We start from the raw sequence: 21,764 nt of genomic DNA, 5'->3' as shown, positions 1-21,764 counted from the left end.
GGCGATGGCTTCTTTCAGAAGACTAAGGCACACAGCGTTTGATTTGGACCTTTGAAAGGAGTATGTGCCTAGAAACATCTTATTCATTCTAAGACAGGGAAAGCCCAGTCTGGCTTCTAAAGAGTCACCCTCGACCTTGGGCCTCCCCCAAACTGATGATTTTTTGCACACATGGTAAAATTCCCCCAAACAAGCAAACAAACAACATAGAAAAGGGCTTTCTGTGGCCAAGAGGTACAAGGCACCCTCTTGGGTACGATGCTTTGGAAGATACAAACATAAACACAGCGAATCCTCATTTTCAAGGAAGCACTGCCAGGAACTGAATCAGACCCTGAACACTCTCTACGTCAAAGGCACCCAGGGGCAGAGGTGAGACTCGGAGGAGTCACTGGCACGGATTGTCAGCCCTGGACTCCGGACGCACACTCCAATCTCTGGAAGGCTCCGACATTGCAGTATAGACCCGGGTTTGTCCCGGCGTCGGAGGCGCGGTCGGGCCCCGCCCACACACCAATGCGGCTGCGTAGCGTGGCCTCCCCCCCCCCCGCCGTCTCCCACGTGATTGCCGTCACTGCCTCCGGGAAGCTTGGGCCACCATCTTAACTCCTGGCCAGACCTGGCCTGTCTCCCTCCTCCTCCCGGGCCGGGCAGCGGTGACAGGGTGCGGTTGGCCGCCCCGGCCCGTCCGGTCAGCGAAGCCCATGGGATTCTGAGGGCAGGACGAGGAGTCGGAGCTCCCGGACTCCGCGGCGAACACACACACCAGCGGAGCCGCCCAGGTGTTGGCACGGAGGGGGCGGGACCCTGCGCCCCGCCCCGCCCCTCAGAGGCCAGCGCCGGGGCCCGCGGCCCTTGCCCGTTTCCAGTATGGCCGCCCGCCGTGCCTGACCCGCGGCCTCTCCGTTCCGGCTCTTCGTAGGCGATGCCGATGCCGAGGCTGTGACTGACACCCTCGCTCCCACGCACGCACCGACCCAGACCCACGCCGGGAGCCTGAGCCCTGGGCCCGCAACCGCTCTCTCATCCGGCACCCCGACCACAGCCCGGACCACGGCTCCCGCGCCGCTGCCGTCGCCTCGCGGAGAAGGGTCGCGCCGGACCTCGAGCTCGGCGGCCCCCGGCCGGCCAGGATGGGGAAGCGGGCGGGAGGAGGAGCAGCCGCCGCCGCCTCCGCGTCCACCGGGGCCGGGCTGGAGCCCGCGGCCGGCCGTGGCGGGGGTCCTCGGAGCGCGGCCGCCGGCCTCCTGGGAGCGCTGCACCTGGTGATGACCCTCGTGGTGGCCGCGGCGCGGGCCGAGAAGGAAGGTGGGTGGCCGGCGGCGGGCTGCGGGCGGGAGAGGGAGGCCCGCGGCGGGCGCCGGCGCGAAGTTGCTGGGTCGAGCCCCGTCCCGAGCCGGCGGGCGACTCGCTCGCTGTTCGGCAGCCAACTCGCCGCGTCGGCCGCGCGCCGTGGCTCTGTTGCTCCGTGATTCCTTCCCCTCCCCGTCCCCTCGTCGTCCCCTTGTCTCCTGTCATTTCAAAACTTCCTGAGTTCTCGGATGCTCTTGCCACTTGGCCCGCTATGTGAGGAAGGCACCCCGCTTTTTAGGCTCCTTGGTGGCTCCTGCTAGGTTAAATCGCGGGACGCTTTCCTTGTTTCCCCTTTGTCGGGTTTTAATTTGGGCATGCAGACGGAGCTCACTTTAAAATGCTGTGCTTAAAAAAAAAATAGCGAGGCTGGTGGAAAGGTTTCAATGCACACCTTCTAAAATTTAGATTTGTTGGGACATTCCTTTGAAGAGGCTCCTGTTTTTTAGTTTTCTTCTTCACTCTTCCATTGCGGTATTGAGGAATTTTGCTTCATTATTAGCCCTAAATAGAATCTCATTTGCCTCTAGTAAGCTACTGGAAGCCGGTTTACATTTCTTGTTTAAGATCCTCACGTAATTCCGTGTCTTTCTCTTTGATGTGTGAACCCATAGAAACAAACGTCAAGTTCCCAGCTTGCAAACCTTTCACCTATAATTCACAGTTAGAGGCTCACGCCTATTTTAAAAACTTCCCTAATATTGTAAAACCGGTACTTTGACAGAGTCAGAAATTACTTTGTAACCTTGAAGACCAAAACTGATTTTTGTCTGGACTACCTGTTTCTGAACATGAGCTCGAGGAAATGTGAGCGATCACAAAGCCTTCATGAATTAATTCACTCAGTGATTATTGCTTTTTTTTTTTTTTTTAAGAGTAAAGGAACTAGTTAGATTATCTTTCATTACACATCAGAGGAACTCTACGCAGAAAGTAATTTCTTGCCTTATAACTTTGAAGTTGTTTTCCTGTGTGGCTATAAATTCACTTTTTTTTTTTAACTGTTATTGACTGGCAGCTGCAAAGATGAGCCAAATTAGCTTTAAAGTGCAACTATGTGTCAGTTTACTATTTATTTTCTTTAAAAAAACAATTGCATTTCCTCATTTAACTCTAAACAGCCTCAGTCTGGTTAATATACAAATGTTAATCAGAGAATAACAAGGATTTGGTAGAAGCAACATTATTTTAAGATTAAAAATGCTGTTTTAAGATGACCATGCCTGAGATTGTCATAATTCATATTATTTATGATCCCCCTGTTAGTTTAGTGTTGTTATATGGGTGACCATGGTAGCCAACACTTGGACATGTGTGTTGAGCAAACCCTTTATAGTTCTAATTTTTCTTCTTGTGTCTCACCAAGACCTGGGGGACTGTTGTTCGGCCTTTCTGTTGATTGCCGAGGCGCACAGTAGCCGACACCTACAGGAAATGACTAGCCTCATGGACTGGTAGCACAGGGAACTGAAGCCATGATTGAGTCTAAGTTTGTGTTATCCTTCTAACCCTGCTTCTTTTTCCAATTGCCATTTTATATGCTAATTTTGGGGGCACTGTTAAGTAAATAACTATTTACTTCATGAGGACATCAGCCTAAAATATCTTTGCTTGTTCTCCATTTGCATAGTTTACAAGTGTCCATGCACTTCTCTTAATATTCATAAATATGTGTGAGGGCTAAGCCTGCAGACTAGTTGCCAAGGTGTTAAGTATGAAAAGTGATCGAGCCACTGGGCCTGGCCGAATCAGACATCCTTTGTGACTGTGCTGTATCTGGGGGGATAATTTGTATGGACAAGATAGTTATTTAAGGTATTAAGAGTAAGTCAGGTGGTGGTGGCACGTACCTTTAATCTCAGCACTCGGGAGGCAGAGGCAGGTAGATCTCTGAATTTGAGGCCAGCCAGGTCCACAGAGCGATTCTAGGACAGCCAGAGGTACACAGAGAAACCCTGTCTCAAAACAAACAAGCAAGCAGACAAACAAATAAATACAACAAAAATAAAAGTAATTATATTAATATAGATCATAGGCCTTGGCCCCTCATAAATGGGTCTGGTTTTAATCAAGTGTTCCCAAAAGTTCTCCCAATAAATGTTCTACTCTCAACGCACTTCTAGATCATAGTCCAGGCTGTTTCTCTCCCTCTCTCTCTCTCTCTCTCTCTCTCTCTCTCTCTCTCTCTCTCTCTCTCTCTAATAAGTAGGGGAAATGGAATTGACTCTCCCCCCAGGATTGTGACACAATGTCTTTGGCCTCTGATGTGGCACTAATACAACATTTGCCCCAGAAGAGCAATTGCTGAGTTTTTGATTTTGGTTTTGTTTTTTGTTTTTTTCTCCCTAACAAGTTTGGGCAAACTTGTACAGATAGCTTTCAGTTTATTGATTTACACCCCAAGTATCTTCTGTGTCAAGTAGTATAGTTTGAATTATCCAAGAAGGGATTTACCAGCAATTTTAGCGGTGGTTCTCTGGGTATTTTGTATGTTTGTGTATTTTTCCTGCATTGCAGTAGAATTTCACTAGAAAACCAAGACAAAGTAAAAGTCACTGTCTCCTAAAGCAGAGCTGCAGGCAAAGTTGGATTGCCTAATGCAGTCCGTCCTTCATGTTTGAACTAGATGATCGTTTTCTGCACAGAACATGAGCCATTTCTTGTCGTAACATCCTTGTGCCTAAGGACTCCTATCTATCTTCACACCCATCTTAACTGATCTGTGAAGTGTGTTATCGCTGGTCCAGAGGATAGGAGCCTTTGACAGCATTTTGATTGTGCTTGAATGTTTGTGAAAACTTTGAGGTAGTTGCCAGACATAAAGTTACTATAATTACTACAGATAACCAGCTTATTCTGGTTAGTGTCAAGATTTTTCTTGAGAGTAAGATTTAGATAGTGAAAACAGAAAATCTCTTTCTGTCTGTCTCTCTGTAGTAAAATAAATTATTAAAATACAAATAGTGAAGATATATATATCATATATAAAATATATATCATATATAAAATACATATCATATATATACTATATCACACACACACACATATATATATACACACATATATATAGTATGCTTAGACTTTTGATGGAATCTTGAATAATAAATCGGCCTGGCAAGCAAAGAAGCCTTTTTAAAAAAAGGTTTATTTTATGTGTTATGAGTGTTTTGCCTGCATGTAAGTATGTTTGCGGCATGAATGCCTGGTACATGCCAGAGGAAGGGGGTCAGATCCCCTGGAGCTGGAGTTACAGATGGTTGTGAGCTGTCTGGTTTGGGTGTTTAGACCTGAACTTGGGTCTTCTGCTGAGCCGCCTCTCTACCCGAGTCCCACCAGTCACTTTTTAGAACATCTTATGTGTTCCTTTCATTGTGAAGTGGGTTTTGGAAGGTGTGGTGCTTTTTAACTTGTTCTGTAGGAGTGGAGTCATTTACATAGCTGGTCAATAAAACTCGGGCCGCTTCATTTCAGTCTGAAGGCCACCTGTGTTCTCATTAATTGTAAGTTAAAGGCAAGATCAAGCTTGTTGTGTTAAGACTTTTAATTGTTTTCTGTCCATATATGATGGTTTCATGCATACATTTTTATTTTAAGCTATATTTGTGTCATAAATACAGAAAAACGGTATTTCCTGTACTAAGCATAAGAACTAAGTGCTCAGGACTAATGGCTAGAAGACTGGAGATAAAAAGCCTGTTAGTGATTTGTCTTAGGGTCATAGAATCGATTAGGAGAGATGTGTACTTTCTAACGTAAAGTTATATTTTTAAATGATTTTTGAGAGTGAGATGTTTCACTCTTTGGATAGAACGGCTACATTTTAATTTAGAGCCTGTTAAATAACGTAGTGCAGAATGAACACTTCACTGATGAGTTCATTTTGCTTTTTCCAGAAGCTGTTTGGTAGTCAGAAACATTGGGGTCCTACAGTGGGAAGAAGTACCTCTTTGTTTTGCTGATAACCAGTTTCCTCCTCTTTCCAATATTTCCCCCTCTCTATACATTCTTACAGCGAGTCTTGGTAGGCACCACTGGAGAGATGAGCTTTGGAAGCAGATGTAAAATCCTCTAATTTGTTATCTAGGGTCTTGATAAAACATGCTCCTCTTGGGGGTACAATATCTTTGGAACACTGTCTCCATGTGGCTTGATTTCTTTTTGGTTTGCCAAATCAAGGGGCCTTGAATTCTCCTTTCTGTCTGTTGAGAGCAGCTTGGGCCTTATGTGACGAATGGACTTTGTACTTCTTGGTTGTCATTGTGTCCTAGCCAGCTGTCACTACTCTACATGTGCCAGTTGGATGTCTGTTTTCATCTCTGTGTCTGGCCAACAGCATACACTAAAGCCCTAGGCAGGATTAGTTTACACCACCTCCAATTTCCCAGTTGTTATTAGTGCCATGTTATTTCCTGGCCACATTGGACTCCTCTTTGACCCTTTACCAGGTTGTGCCAATGCCTGTGAACCCCTCCTTTGGCTAGCTCTTCTACAACTTTTGTCCAGCTCAGGTCACTGTAGTATGCAGCCTCTTGCCTCCCAAGTTTTGCTATTTCTGTGCAGTCCTGCTCCCTTTGAGCATGTGGTGTCTTTGTTCATTACTCATTTATTTCAAGTCTGCGGTGATACTTTGTGTATGCTCTAACACATAAAGCTTGCCTGAAGATCAGAGGGCAAAGCCAGTCACTAGGTTAGCCATAGAGGTCAGGCAGTAGTGGCACACACCTTTAATCCCTGCACTTGGGATCTCATGCCTTTCCTCCCAGTCCTTGGGAGGCACACACGTCTTTAATCCCAGCACTAGGGAGGTGGAGACGGGATGTGATATAGTGGAGAAAAGGAATATGAGGTGGGAGGAGACAGGAGCTCTTTGCTTTAGGCTTAGGTAAGAAGTGGCAGTGGCTTGTTCCTTTGTCTCTCTGATCTTTCAGCATTTACCTCGATATCTGGATTCGTGCTACAAAGTCAGTTGTGTACTGTTGCCTCGGTCAGTTTCTTAAGTGATTCCGTGTCCTCCTTCACCCACAGTGAGTTTTTGTGAGACATCTGCAATATGAACATATTTTTGAATGAAGATTTGCCTGGAATGATCTCACCCTCCACTTTTTTTTTTTTTTTTTTTTTTTTAACCTGTGACCTGGATGAGTCAAGAGTAGGTAAAAACCTCAACTTCCATGTATTTGTCCTTAGGAAATCTGTTACAGTAGGCTATTGGGTGACGCCATCTTTCTCTTCCCACATGTTGCTTCAGTTTACAACTAAAATGATTTGTGTAGACTTATCTAAACCTTCACTCCTGGGCCTGGAGAGAGAGAGAGAGAGAGAGAGAGAGAGAGAGAGAGAGAGAGAGAGAGAGAGAGAGAGAACGAGAGAACGAGAACGCGCTCAGTATAAGAGTGTGGACTGCTCTTTTTAGACTCACATTAGGTTTCCAGCACCCGCACAGGAGGCTCACAACTCCTGTAACTCCTGCTCTGGGAGACCTGATGTCCTCCTCTGGGCCCTTGAGGGTGCTGGCACCCATGCACATTGTCCCACAGAGACGCACAGCAAGCACACAGTGAAAAGTAAACAGAACCCTATCACTGTCGTGACGAGAAGACTGAAGATTTTTAGATCCTCAGAACGGTGAGACTGGCATGGTACTCAAGGTAACAGCTGAGAAGTGGTGAGGCCTGGATCGCAGGTGAGCCGTTGGTTCCCTGACCGAACCTCATTGTTCAGTGAGCATTCGTGCATGTAGGTGTTGGGTTAAGTACTGACCGAGAAAGAGCAAACGTGCCAGTGCGGGATCAGTTGCTTGGTTTTATTATTTTATTTGCTATTTTCTAAGACTGGGTCTCTCCCTGACTATCCTGGAACTAGCTATGTAGATCAGGCTGGCCTTGAACTAGAGGAGATTAACAAGTTTCTGCCTCATGAGTGCTTGGATTAAAGGTGTGTCATCATACCCAGCTAATCCCTTGGTTTTAAATAGTCATATTCTTTAAAAAAAAAAAAAAAAAAAAGTCCTACTTTAAGCTGGGTGGTGGTGGTGGGAGCTGGCTGTAAGTTTCTCCGGCCCCACCTAGCCCTGTAGTCCCACAGCCGCTTATGAATAATCACTCCAGAGGCTTAATATTAATAGCAGATTTTTTTTTTAAATTTCTTTTTTCTTTTTGACAAGCCCTGATGTTTTTCAAGGCAGGGTTTCTCTGTGTAGCTTTGTACCTTTCCTGGATCTCACTCTGTAGCCCAGGCTGGCCTGGAACTCACAGAGATCCGCCTGCCTCTGCCTTCCGAGTGCTGGGGTTAAAGGTGTGCGCCACCACCACCGTCCGGCAGCAAATTCTATTAATCTTCTTGCTAGCTAGCACTCACAACTTCACTCAACCCATAACTACTAATCTATGTATCACCACGTGTTCCGTGGCTTTACCTGTGTCCCATTACATGCTGCTCCTTGGGCGGCAGTTTGGCGTCTCCCCTTCCTCTCCTTTCTCCTTTCACTGTCTCTCTTGGATTTTCCTGCCTGGCTCCGTCCTGCGCGGCCATAGGCCAGTGCAGCTTTATTTATCAACCAATCAGAGCAACATATTCACAGCATACAGAAAGACATCCCACAGCAGTGGTGCATACCTTTAACCCCAGCACTAGGGAGACAGAGGCAGGTGGATCTCTGTGAGTTCAAGGCCAGCCTGGTCTACAGAGCTAGTTCCAGGACAGCCAAAGCTACACAGAGAAACCTGTCTTGAACAAAAGCCATATTCCTGTATATTCTGTTAACTTGGTAAATATTAAAATGCTCATAGCCCATTCTGGATCATCAGAATTCTTATAAGGAAACTTTCTTATTACTGGATAGTCAAGGGTATTGAATAATTTGCTGTTGGTAGCTACTGACTGTTGTATTTGATGAGTTAGGAGCCTAGTTTTGTTGCGTAGGTTAATCAGTATTGCATTCTGTAAATATTACTTAGCTCTTATTGGTGTGACAGGTTGGTCTAGACCTGGGCAATCGTCTCAGAAGTTGGTACTCAGGAGAACCCAAAGGCAGGCTGGTAGTAGAATTTGCTTTGTTGTTCATTGTTTTAGTTTGAGACAGAATCTTAACTGAGTTGCCCAGGCTGGCCTCCAACTCCTTATTCTCCTGCTTCAGCCTCCTGAGTGCTGGGATTGCAGGCAGGTGCCACCGTGCCCAGGAAGATTTTGCTTTTGAAGTCTCCTTGAGACTTCAGTTTGAACCCAAGGGTTTCATAAGAAGCATGCCTCTAGTGTTTTGATTTTTCCAAAGGCATTTGAGAAGCTTTGATTTGCTTCATTCTGCTGCATACAATACATAGGGCAAAGGTCTGAACAATGTCTAAGGTCTAAGAGGACCCTTGATATGTCTGTCATGGTAAGAGTGTAAACCCTGCATTGTCTTTAAAACTGTGATAAAACCCACACGATTTACCATATTAATCATTTTAGGTGTACAATTCAGTGACATGAAGTATATTCACACCCTGCAGGTTTCCAGAACGCTTTCATCATGTAGAATTGGCCTATAAACAATTCCCATTTCTCTCCACTACTCCCCGCTCCCTAGCCATGGTGTCTGATTTGATGATAGATGCTTAATATATAAGTGGACTCCCCCAGCATTGTCTTTTTTGACCTGTTTTATTTTACTTGGCATAAGTCTGTAAAGTTTATGTTGCAGCATTTGTTGGCATTTCCATTTTCTCCCTCTGTGGGCCAGGCTGGCCTCATACTCAAGCTTCCTTTCTGAGGCTCTACAATGCTGGGCCCATAGGCAGCCATGTCACGGTTTCTCCTTTCTTTCAGTACTAGGGATTGAGCCCAGGGCCATGTGTGTGTATGCTGGGTAAGTGTTCTGTCACTGAGCCATATCCCTGGCTCTTTTTAACTTTTATTTTGACTATGGCAGGATCTCCTTAATTGCCTATGTTTATCTTGAGTTTGCTAGGTAGCTTAGGTAAGCCTTGAACTTGGAACCTTACTATCTCAACATCCCAAATAGAGTAGCTAAGATTCTAGGCATGCGCAATCGTGTGTGTGTGTGTGTGTGTGTGTGTGTGTGTGTGTGTGTGTGTGTGTGTGTTTTAACTTTTAGAGACAGGATCTTTATAGCCCAGGCAAGACTTGAACTCAATAATCTTCTTGCCTCAGCCTCCTGAGTGCAGGGATTATTTTTGTGTTTGGCCACTCTCAGCCTAGTTTCTTATTTTATTTAATCAGTTCTTAGTGTACAGAATAATGGGTTTCATTATGACATTTTCACACACAGGTGTCATGGTACTTAGTTAATGTTTGCTCCTCCACAACCCTCCCTGTTCCTCCTCCCCACACTAAGAGTTTCCCTTCTACTTTTGTGTCACATACACGTATTTCAATTCAATCCACATATGAGAGAAAATACACAATATTTTGCCTTTCCTACCTTCACTATTACCCTCATCAGCCTGTTTCTTAACTCGTGTCTAGATAGGTATGTGTATGTGCGGGTGTGGGTGCATATGTGTATGTGTGGGTGTGGGTGCATATGTGTATGTGTGGGTGTGGGTGCATATGTGTATGTGTGGGTGTGGGTGCATATGTGTATGTATGGGTGTGGGTGCATATGTGTATGTGCACATAGAAGTTAGGTGACAGCCTCACTATGGGTCTCACTAGGTAGCTCTGGCTGTCCTGGAACTCACTCTGTAGACCAGGCTGGCTTCAAACTCACAGAGACCCACCTGCTTCTGCCTCCTGAGTGCTGGGATCAAAGGTGTCCACCACTATGCCTAGCTCCCCATCGTGTTTTTTGAGACGGGTTTCTCAGTGGGTCCTGGGACTTGCTGATTAGATGAGGCCTATCTCCACCTCTTTTGAATTGGTATTGTAAGCATGTGCTTCTGCCTCTTGGGTTTTATGAATAATGCCATGAGGATAGGTGTGCAAATACCTCTTCAAGAACTTTCTTTCAATTCTTTGAGTGTATACCCAAAATTGCATCATGTGGTAGTTATATTTTTAATTTTTTCAGCAGAGGTCAAAATTTTTTTTGTAGTAGCCACACTATTTTACAACTACACCAGTAGTACACAAAGGTTCTAATTTCAACATAGCCATGCTAACACATTCATTCATTCACTTATTCATTCATTTTTGGATAGTGGCCATCCTAGAGAGTGTGAGCTAATAGGCCATTATGGTTTTGGTTTTCATTTCTCTGAAGATTAGAGATGTTAGGCATCTTTTTATGTGTTTGTTGGCCATTTATACTTATTTCTGGAGAAATGTCTAGTTAAATCATTTGCCTGGGCTTTGACCAGGTTTTTTTGTTGTTGAGTTACAGTTTTCTACATATTATGAGTATTTAACTTTTTATCTGAGAAATGACTTGCAAATATGGTCTCTCATTCCATATGTTACCTTTTCATTCTGTTATTATTTTCTTTGATGAGCAAAGTTTTTGAGTTGGACATGGTGGTGCACACCATGTAGGCAGGAAGATTACCACAAGTCAAGACCACCCTGGTCTACATAGTGAGTTCTGGGCCAACCAGGGCTACTTAGTGAGACATTATCTAGCTGTCTCAAAAAAACAAAAAATGGAGAGAGACTATGGAGTGAGAAAGAGAAGAGAGTGAGGTTGGTTAGGGAGGGAGGACCAGAGAGACAAGAGTGCCTGCATGAGTTTCTGTGCATGATGAGCATAGATTCCTGAGACCAGAGGGTGTCCGATCCCCTGGTGCCAGAATTACAGTTGGGAGCCACCTGATGTGAGAGCTAGGAACTAAGCCTGGTTCTTTGCAAAGCAGTAAGCACTCTTAACTGCTGAGTCATCTCTACATCCCTGTCAGGTATATTCTTAAAAACTAATTTTTCTATATAGTTATAATACTATGTTCGTGTCAAAGAATGCACTAGCTAAAAACTCTCTGCAGTAAAGTTTGGGAAGTTATGTAAGGTAACTACTGATTCGTTAGTTTGAGCAGTTTGTATGTAAGGTAACTACTGATTCGTTAGTGTGAGCAGTTTGTATGTGAGGTAACTACTGATTCGTTAGTGTGAGCAGTTTGTATGTGAGGTAACTACTGATTCGTTAGTGTGAGCAGTTTGTATGTGAGGTAACTACTGATTCGTTAGTGTGAGCAGTTTGTGTGTAAGGTAACTACTGATTCGTTAGTGTGAGCAGTTTGTATGTGAGGTAACTACTGATTCGTTAGTGTGAGCAGTTTGTGTGTAAGGTAACTACTGATTCGTTAGTGTGAGCAGTTTGTATGTGAGGTAACTACTGATTCGTTAGTGTGAGCAGTTTGTGTGTAAGGTAACTACTGATTCGTTAGTGTGAGCAGTTTGTATGTGAGGTAACTACTGATTCGTTAGTGTGAGCAGTTTGTGTGTAAGGTAACTACTGATTTGTTAGTGTGAGCAGTTGGTATGGAAGACATGGTAAGAGACTGACCTGAGTTTTCACCTTTTTGAGGAACGATTAAATAGGCAGTCGAAGTTTTTAGAAGGTGGTAGTTATGTATGGTACATCGGTGCCTTGCAAACCTTACTTGCATTTATAGAGAGCTTAGAGATGCAGTTTGTCATTCTAAAAGTGATTTGGTGCAGTGGGATACTTTCAAACAGCACTCAGATAAAGCTGGGCCACTTTTTAAAACACTGCTGTGGATTAGAGATCCATGTTCCTCTGAGGTGCTGTTTTCTGGTTAGTAAGTGGGGGAGTGGAGTGGTGGTCAGCACCCCAGCGGGCCAGGGCAGTAGTGGTTATGTCTTAGATGGAGGAAGTTATTTCTGTGAGTGGAATAGTAGTCATGGTTATGTTCTAGATGAAGGGAGTTACCTTGTGTGAGTGGAGTTGTGGTTAGCACTCGCAGCAGACGCTGGTGCTTATGTTCTAGATGAAGGGAGTTACTTTGTGTTCAGTAGCTCTTGTTACTGCTCAGGGGCTTTGCCTGGGCTGTTGGCTGGACCTGAGTAGGTTATCGAGAAAATCATGCCAGAGGAGATAGAAGAAGGAAGATACAGACTGGGAATTCAATCCAGTTTTATTGGAATCCTAGAGATTTTTATAAATGGAACATTTCTGAATATTGTCACTTTCTTCCGACTGTATCTGGGTGAATTTATAGTTACAGTACTCTACAACATTTTAGAATATTCTATATAGTTATAGTTATAGAAATACTGTAGCATATAGTTATAGAGTATCATGGGCTTCTCGAGGTTAGGTCATGTTATACTAGTCCTAGTGATTGAAAGGGATTCAACACAGCCGGGCACGGTGGTGCATGTCTATAATCCAAGCACTAAGAGGTTGAGCTTAGGAGGTTCACAAATTGGAAGCCAGCCTGAGTTGACATAGCAGGACAGTCGTCTACTGTGTGTGTGTGCATGTGTCGAGTTCTTCATTGGTAGATAGAAATTTGTGTTACTCTAGCAAATACTTGAGATAGCCAGATTATAAAGAGGAAAAGTGTGTTTTGGCTCACACTGTGGAGATTTTGGTCCAGTGACCAAAGACTCATTGCTTTTAGGTTTGTGGCAAAACATGGTGGGAGGCTGTGGCAGAGCAAAGTTGTTGAACACATGTGCAGGATATAGCAAGAACATAGGTCCCATCTCTCCCTTAGTTTTCTCCACCCCCAGGAGCACCACTTTGGAGAAGCTGCCTGTGAGACCTGGGCACATCTGAATCTAAGCTAGCTGTAGGAGAAGCCACAAAACAAGGACACTTTAAGGTGAACCAGAATGAAGAGAAAGTCCTTCTGAGGTGATAACTTTTTACACATTTGATTTTCACTATTTTAGGGCTATATGTCAGTTGGACTTGGCCGTAATAAGACACTGCTTGTTACCTGATACTCCTGCTTGGTAACTGCTCATATTTGCTGAGTCTTTCTGTCAGTCAGGGTGCCGTTTACACTGCAGGCCTCATCACATTTAATCCTCACACGGATGACAGTCTTCCTCCCTCTCTCTTCCACATTTGTTCATGTGGCCTGAATACTGCTGCAGGGACTTGAGACAGTGTGCTACTCGAGATTCTAGCCTTCCACAGGAGAGGCAGTGTGATAGGGATTCGTGCTTTCCAGTCATGCAACTTACAGGTTGACTTTGGGAGTATTTTTATAACTAAACAAAAATTCATATTGATTGTTAAGACTAAAACCAAATCATCAAATAAAGTTCAGTAAGTGGTAAAAAAAAAATTGGTTTGTTTCCTTTTCATGGGCACCCCAACCCTACTGTTCCTTCTTTCCTCTTCTTCTTCTTTTTTTTTTTTTTTTTTTGAGACAGGGTTTCTCTGTTTAACCACCCTGACTGTTCTGGAACTTACTCAGTCGATCAAGCTGGACTCAAACTCACAGAGATCCTCCTGTCTCTGACCCCCTGAGTGCTGAGATTAAAGGTGTATGCCATCACTGGCTGGCTCTTATCATTTTTATGCATGTGAGTGTTTTACTTGAATGTGTGACTCTGTGCTAGTGCTTTTAACCTCTGAGCCATCTCTCCAGCCCCTCTGCTTCCCACTTCAAAAGTAGATATTGCCGGATTGCCTATGAGGAAAACTATTATTTCAACATACTCTGTGAATGCAGCCACTTCCACATAAGGGCTGTTACCTTTTTTTTTTAAATCATTAAGTCGCATTGTGAAAGTTACTGTAGTAAGGCTGGACACTTGATACATTTGCTGGGTATTTCTATTCCTGTTTGATTGTGTCTTTTATTTTCTCCATTGATATTTGAGTTTTTCTTTTTAACTTAAATGAATGATTAATTAAAGACAGTGTTTATCCAAGCTTCCCTTTGTATTGGAATTTTTATTTTTCTATTATTTTTAATTTATCTATCAAATCTGTAACTTGTTTTTCCTGTGTGACAATTGTATGTTCACCAATATTTCATCTTCATGCATCTGTTTTGGGGTGTAGATCATAAAACATATATATGTATACATATATTAAGTTGTGCTATATGAAGCTGGCATTTTTTAATAGGTATACGTGATTAAATAGCATTGTAGTTCAACCTAAGATTGTTCTGTATTTTTGTATGAGTTACTGCATTGGCTAGAGTTTGAGAACAGGGTTAGATATAAGCAATAAAAAAGGCACCTTGTCTTCTTCTGGTCATTAAGGTAGAGACACCTTAGATATTTCACTTTGAGATATGATTGAAGTGTTTGATTGGATTTAGATGTTTTTGTTGGTAGGAAAGGGAAGTGTTATCAGTAGGGATTACATTTTAAGTTGTTTGGCTATTTTGATAGTAGTTTTGGCTGTCTGAAGGACAATAGCAGTCTCCAGACTCAGTTCCACCGAAGACTATTTCCTCTAGAAAACCTGTTTTTTTTCTTTTTGGTTTGGGTGTTTTGTTTTGAGACCGTCACGAAGTACGTGCGCCTGAGGTGTATGTCCCAGCCTGAGCTAGAACGTTGTCAGTTCTGCCCTGCGGCCGGACTGCTCTGCAAACAGCCGCATCTCAGCTTTCACAGTGCTTCCCTCTGGTTGATGTGCATCTTCCTATATCGTGGCTTTCTGAAAACTGCAACTTTGAAAAAAGTGTTTTGAAATAGTCCAAACACTGCAAAGAGCTGTCTTTAGTAATAGCAGCAACAACAAAATGCTTGAAGAACAAACTTTTAAGAACTCTGTAGACTCCCAGGAAAAGCATTCTTGAACATAATAGACTTGCAGTGAAAGACACTTGTGCTTGATAGGAAACACAACTTCAAAAATATCAGTTCTCTCTTGCTTAACTTGATAAAAACAAAAATGTAAACAGAACTTTTCATGGCAATAGGAAGTTGATTATGTTTACTTAGAAAAACAAGTGGAAATACTGGGGGATTCTGAAGAAAGAAGCCTGCATTGGTTTCCAGTTGAAGCTTTACTGAGTTACTATCACAGCTGAGTGGCTCAAAACAACACAATTTCATTCTCTTATGGTTCTATAGTGGCTCAAAACAACACACATTCACTCTCTTGTGGTTCTGAAGGGCAAAAGTCCTAAAACAAGGTGTTAGGCTGTCGACTCTAGTGCTTAGACTGTGCCTGTCTTCTGGCTTGTAGAGGTGTCCTGCTTTCCTTGGCTCGTGGACCCCCTTTTCACACCACTCCCTCTTCATTCTGCTTCTTGTCCCTCTTCTTTTCCGTTTAGTTATCTGTGGGATCGTTCCCCCTTTTCAGATTGAGGAAGTTCTTCTTTGTGTTTGACTTGATGAGAGTTTTTAACTTTTGTTTTGAGATTTTTCTTTCTTGTGAGGGCCAGTTAATATGAATTATCAGTCTTGCAATTCTTGCTTGGTCATCATATATTATCCTTTACATGTATTGTTGGGATGTCTGACTGCAGTTTGTTTAGGAGTTTTGTGTCTTTGGTCAGGAGGGCTACTGCTGTTCTCTCTTCCTCTAATGGTGTGGCTTTTGCCACTGGAGTCAGACTGGCCTCAGTGGTCCATATTGACAGCTGTCTTTCCTTCGCAGCTTTGGAACAATTTGTACAGAACTGGTACCATTGCGGTTATTTGGGTCTGGAGTTTTCTTTTGCAGAGGTTTTTAAGTACAGTGTAAATTTCTAGGGTATGGGGCCCCCTTAACCCCAACCCCTGCTTGGATGAGCTTTGGTAACTGCACCTTTAGAAGAATTCAGCTATTTCATTTAAGTTGTTAAATTTATTAACAAAATTATTCCTAATATTTCCTTACTGTCTTTTGAATATTTAAAGTATCTGTGGTGGCCAGGCCTCTCTCACTCTTATAACTTATCTTGATGAGTTTTGTTGTTGCCCAAGATGCCCTCGAAGACCCCTTGCCTCAGCCTCCCGTACACTAGGTTTATTTCTGCTTGCATTTTTATTACTGGTTTTGCTTCTTTAGGATATAATTTGCTGTTTGTGTTTTAGGGGTTTTGTTTGTTTGTTTTTTAAAGGTGAAAAATGATTTGAGGCCTTTATGTATTTATTGAAGATTTTCTTGGATCTGTAGGCTAGTAGTTTTCATTAAGTTTAACACAGATTTTATTTCTTTAGAGATGCTTCCTGTCTTGCCCTTCTCTACTCCATTTTAGAAACTCTGAATATCCATATAGTAGACAGCATGGAGTTGAGCTGTAGCTAATCTTTAGGACTGGGGCTTTGTGTGCTGCATTTTAGGTAGGTTGTACTGGCACTCCACCTTCTACTGTTGATCTTTCTTTTGTAGTAGTGTCTAATCCACTGGACATGTGGTATATTTTTCATCTCACACACTGTGGTTTTCTTCTGTAGAAACAGTTTTCTTTATTTGTCTGTATTTTATTTCTCTTTTCTCTACTTCTTTTTGTGCTGCTAGGGTTCAAACCCAGGACCTTAGGCAAGCACGGTGCCATTAAGCTACAGTCCCAACCTCAGTTTTCTACTTAAAAAATTAGGGTTTTGGTATTAAAGAGTGAGTTCAGGGTCTCTCGTGTGTTTCCATTTTGAGATGGTGTTTCCGTGAGTTACCAGGCTGACCTTGAACCCACTCTTAAACTTAGGACTTGAACTTGCCATTTTCCTGCCTCAGCTTCTGGAGAAGCAGGTGCTGCAGGCTTGTGCCATCAGGCCAGAAGTCTCACTTTTCTTCTTGTTGAACACATAGAACACGTGTATTGTCGTGTGTTGCACTCTTGGGCCAGTCTAGGTGAGCTCTGGTTGACTGCTCTTCTCGTGTTTTCCTGTGTGCTGAGTAGCCTGGGTGAATGCTGAGAGTGGGGGTTCTACACTGTAGGTGCTGGTGTCTGCCTGTATTCCTGTAATTATTCGTAAGCTGTGCTGGAAGATGCAGTTCAGTGACTTGGAGGAAACCTTTACATTCCACTGAAGTCTTGCTCTTTCTTGTTCATCTGTGTTTGCTTGTTTTGGGTGATGCTGGGGATCAGAATCATGGCCTTGGATAAGCAGGCTGCTTTGCCAGTCCCTTGAGGTCTGGAGCAGGGCTCAGGCTTGGATTGTTCTCCTGAGTTCACCTTCCAGTATTCTGTGAGCTATGGGTTGTTTGTTTTGTTTTTATTTTTTTCCCAGGTTTTTTTTTTCCATGGGTTGGAATAGGTAGTGCTCCTGATCATGTAAATGCCAGAGACCCGTGTCACTAATCCTTTTAATTAATTCCTTCCCTAACCCTAGTTACCTCGAGTATAAATGTGATCAGCAGTTTTATTTTTGTTTGTCTCCTATTAAAGAAAATTTTTTGCTTTTTCACATTTATTTTTAGTGTGTGTGTGTGTGTGTGTGTGTGTGTGTGTGTGTACACGTGTGTGTGTACACTTACATATGAATGCCCTCAGAAACCAGAGATGTCAGTCCCTCTGTATCTGGCGTACAGGTGGTTGTGAGCTACCATGTAGACAGATACTGGTCTTCTGGAAGAGCAGCCAGTGCCCTTAACCACTGAGCAATCTCTTTCTCCCAACCCCCTCATTCTTGAGGCTCTCTACAACAGTTCCCTCTTCTGGTAGTCTTTCTCAGGGATCCTCACTGCCTGGGTTTCCTTGCAGTCTCAGCTTTGTCTCAGCAACTTGGGGAATCCACAGGGCTCTCCCTGTTTCCCCTTCCCCCACTGTGGCCTAGGAGCTCGCTCTCGGAAGGCAGTAAGCTGGACTGTCATAGGACAGACTTGCCTTCTTAGTTCCCCACCATGACGGTTTTATCCTTTGTGCATTGGTGTGTAGGGTTTGAAAATCAAATCATTATTTAACATATTTTGTCTATTTAGGATTTTTGTTGCTGCATCTTCTTCTAATAACCTATAATTTTTTTTTTTTTGATAATTGCAAGGCAGTGGTTGCTCATACCTTTAATCTCAGTACTTGGGAGGCAGAGGTAGGCCAATATCTGTGAGTTTGAGGCCAGCCTGGGCTACAGAGACAGCCAGGACAGCCAGGGCTACGCAGAGAAACTGTCTCAAAACAAACCAAAACCAAACAACAACAACAACAACAACAAAACCTCTTAATAATTTACATTGCCTAGGATGGTGTGTGGTTACTGTACCAAGTAGCCACAAACATGGTGGCTTTACAGCAATACAGATTTACTGTCTTGCAGTTCTGGAAAGCCAGAATGGGAAATGCTTGCCACTGGCCTATAATGAAATGTTGATAGGGCCCGTTTCTTTCTGTATTTGCAAGAGGAGAAGGTTAAACTTGACTTTCCCAGCTGCTGGAGGCCACTGTGTTTCCTGGCCTGGGGCCTCCTGTTGTATCTGTAAAGCCAGCAATGCAGTGTTGAGCCGACTCCTCCTCATGCTTCTGTCTTGTTCTCCTGCTCTTGCTTCCAGTTTTCAGGACATTGGGCCCACCCAGACAGTTGAAGAGAATCTCGCTGTCTTCAGAGTCTCTGAGTAGACCGTTGACTTCCACTGCACCCTTGGTTACCTCTCACATTCACAAGGTATTGAGGTGATAGTGTGGTCTGCTGGGGAAAGCTGTGGACCTTAGCCTGGTCTTCACAGAGAGACAGTTTTTAGCATCACTGTCTTATGCCTCAGACATTTTCTTTTTATAATAAAAAAGTATGATTTTATGTAAGATTTTATTCTTAACTTGAATGCATTACTATATTAGAAATAGCAAGACTCTAACCTGCTTTTTAGCAGGTTGATTATGTACAGCTTGTCCTTCGTAGATAGAAGTTAATGTCATTTTATTTTATTTTTCTTTCTGGATAGGGTTTCTCTGTGTAGCCCTGGCTGTCTTCCACTCTGTAGACCAGGCTAGCCTAGAACTCAGAGATTTGCCTGCCTATGCCTCCTGAAAGCTGGGATTAAAGGTGTGTGCTACCACTGCCCCGCAGTAAATATCTTCTATTTAACTTCAGATGTAACTCTAATATTTATGTTGAGATTTCTTATTTCCTTAGGCTTTTGTGTTTATTAACTTCCAAAAGCTTTTCAAGCTTATGAAGAGACTGTCACAAATACACTTTTTTTGTTTGTTTGTTTGTTTTTTTGTTTTTCAAGACACGGTTTCTCTGTGTAGCTTTGCGCCTTTCCTGGAACTCACTCTGTAGCCCAGGCTGGCCTTGAACTTACAGAGATCCTCCTGCCTCTACCTCCCGAGTGCTGAAATTAAAGGCGTGTGCCACCACTGCCCCGGCCACAGATACACTTTTAGGGAATAGTGGGTTTTTTTTCCTTCTTAAAAATCATATAATGGTATTCTTCTTTCTTCTGTTTATCACAGCTAACTTGTGTATTTGTTGCTGTTTATCTCATACAGCTGCTTACTTGCTCTTTTCCTCTCAGGCCTTCAGCAGTGTGCCACATGGCAATACTTCCAGAGCTCTCTAGCAGATATTAGTACTGTAGGCCAGGAGTTCCATCCTGACCTTCACACAGGCTCCTTTGTGAAGGCATCTGTACACTTACTATTGACAGAATGATTTGTGTTCGTAGTTCTGAACAATTAGCTTATCACAGTAGCTCCCACGGTTGTCTTTAATTTAACTTGTCACTACACAGTCATTGCTACAGCTATCTTTATGTGCAGTATTTGACTTCTATCTTCATATGTTCAAATGACTGTTGATAAAACTCTCAAGGCAGAAGTCGCTGTGCAAGGCGAGTCTTTAATATCGGTCGTTCTTTGTGATGTTCTCTCTGCCCATCAGTCAGCTGCATTATAAATGTGACAAGGCAACGAGGGGCTGTGGGTCAGCGGGTGGGGGCAGTGTGAGAGCACAGAGGCCAGTCGGTGTTGGTGACACCTGCTGTGACTCTTCTTTCCTCTTCTTGGCTGCTTCTGGCATATCCCCGGGTGAAAACGAGTTCGATAGGTCCAGTAGGAAGACTGTTGGAAGTTGGTCAGAATACTTGATGCTTTCTTTGTCTCTGCAGCAGAAGTCAGTTTGAGTTGTTCTTCTGGCCCTAGCCCTGCGACCCAGTCAGGTGAGAACATCTGTCCTCTTACCTGGCTGGTTTCTGCTTAAAACTCATTGTCTGCTGAACAGGTGAGGTCGAGGCTTTGCAGATGAATGGCTCTTATGTATTAGTTTGTCAGTTACTGGCCATGTATTTCCTTGGATGAAAATCCATAATTGTGGGCTTTCCTTGACTCTAAAATGGGCACGACTGTGCTTTGTGCATTCTCAGGCACTTTGTATAGGTTGAGTAATGTTAGTTTCTGGTAGCTTTTTACATAGGAGACATTCTGCCTTTTATTCTGTCTTCTCTGTACTATTAAGTTTGGGCTGTATCTGCATTTACATCTCTTTACCCTTTTTACTCAGTAAAGCTTCATAAAGTTACTGTATCATTCATTAATACCCTCATTCTTCTTATTTAACAGTTCACAGCTTGAGTGGCGCCTAAGGACAGACCCCCCAGCGAAGCAATAGACACTGCTTTAAGGTGTTGTTTTATTTTAATAGTGTCTTCTGGTTTTCATTCCATTCCCTTATATAATGTTCCAGAAGAAAAGCAAATTTCCTAGTGCATACCCCTGGAGGATGAGTCTCTTGCTTTGTACTTCTAGCTCTCAGCAGCACTTTCCTGGAAACAGTTGACTATTGGCCACAGCTGCACTAGTGTAGTAGTTGTTAGTCCTCAGGAGAAGGAATGAGCCACTGCCAGGACCTTGGATTGCAGAGGTAGACCTGGAGGCAGATGCCCAGGTCCCTGCACAGCTCCACCCCAGACAGGTTGTCTCGAAAGGTGACAGTAGAATTTAGAGCAGTGAATAACTTGCATTATGTGATAACATCAGGTAGCCCAAGGACAGATGAAGGGTAAACACATGATGAATGCCAGCTGTATTGGAGAGTATATGAGCTTGGGACTTTCACTTTCTTCTGTTCCTGAAGTAGCCTGAAGACTTAGCACATCAGCTTGTTTTCTGTGAGCAGATGTCTGTAGAGATATATGGAACAGTCTTCAGCAGATGGGTGTGGAGATAGACTCTGACTCACTGCAGGAGACGTGCACTTAGACCTTGGAATAGCAGCCTAGCAAAGAGGCGTGTCAGCTCAGAGATATGCATGGGAGAGAGCAGAGAAGGCTTGAAAGGGTCAGTAGTGAGGATCGGTAAAGGAAATGGTTTTGAAAACATGGAGGCATTTGAGTGTCTGACTTAAGAGAAGGGAGAGGTAACAGGCTAGCAGAAGTCTCCGAGGAAGGAGGTAGCTAGGTAGCAGGGCAGCCTGGCCCAGAGCCTGGAAGAGACGGGTGATAAAACTGCGGCATTTATCTAAGCACACATACTCTGCCACTCCTGTCTTCAAGGGGCTGGCTCTAAGACACAGTCCATGTTCTGGGTGACTTCTTTCTTGTATAGTTGAAGATGAAGGGGTTAACTTAGATATACCCAGTAGTTACAGATTGTTCTTTAGTGAGTGAACTTATCAGCTAATTAACATATGTGTCACCATATCCTCTTTATTGTAATGAGAGGGATGTCCCTTAGAAAACTGGCTTG

At 43.5% G+C, this 21,764-nt stretch overlaps 1 protein-coding gene across 1 annotated transcript in view; it reads left to right on the top strand.

Moving 5' to 3' along the window:
- Positions 1 to 630: 630 nt before the first annotated feature.
- Positions 631 to 21,764, top strand: part of Tmem131 (transmembrane protein 131) — a 162,231-nt gene continuing 141,097 nt past the window's right edge. The window contains exon 1 of the mRNA XM_028865673.2: positions 631 to 1,308. Within this exon, the coding sequence (XP_028721506.1) occupies positions 1,134 to 1,308 (175 nt within the window). The 5' untranslated portion in view covers positions 631 to 1,133. The remainder of the gene's footprint in view (positions 1,309 to 21,764) is intronic.

Source organism: Peromyscus leucopus, chromosome 16_21 (assembly GCF_004664715.2).
Source record: "Peromyscus leucopus breed LL Stock chromosome 16_21, UCI_PerLeu_2.1, whole genome shotgun sequence".
NCBI classification, from domain to species: Eukaryota; Metazoa; Chordata; class Mammalia; order Rodentia; family Cricetidae; genus Peromyscus; species Peromyscus leucopus.
Note: the sequence above shows the minus strand (reverse complement) of the source record. Positions and strands in the feature narration are given on the sequence as shown.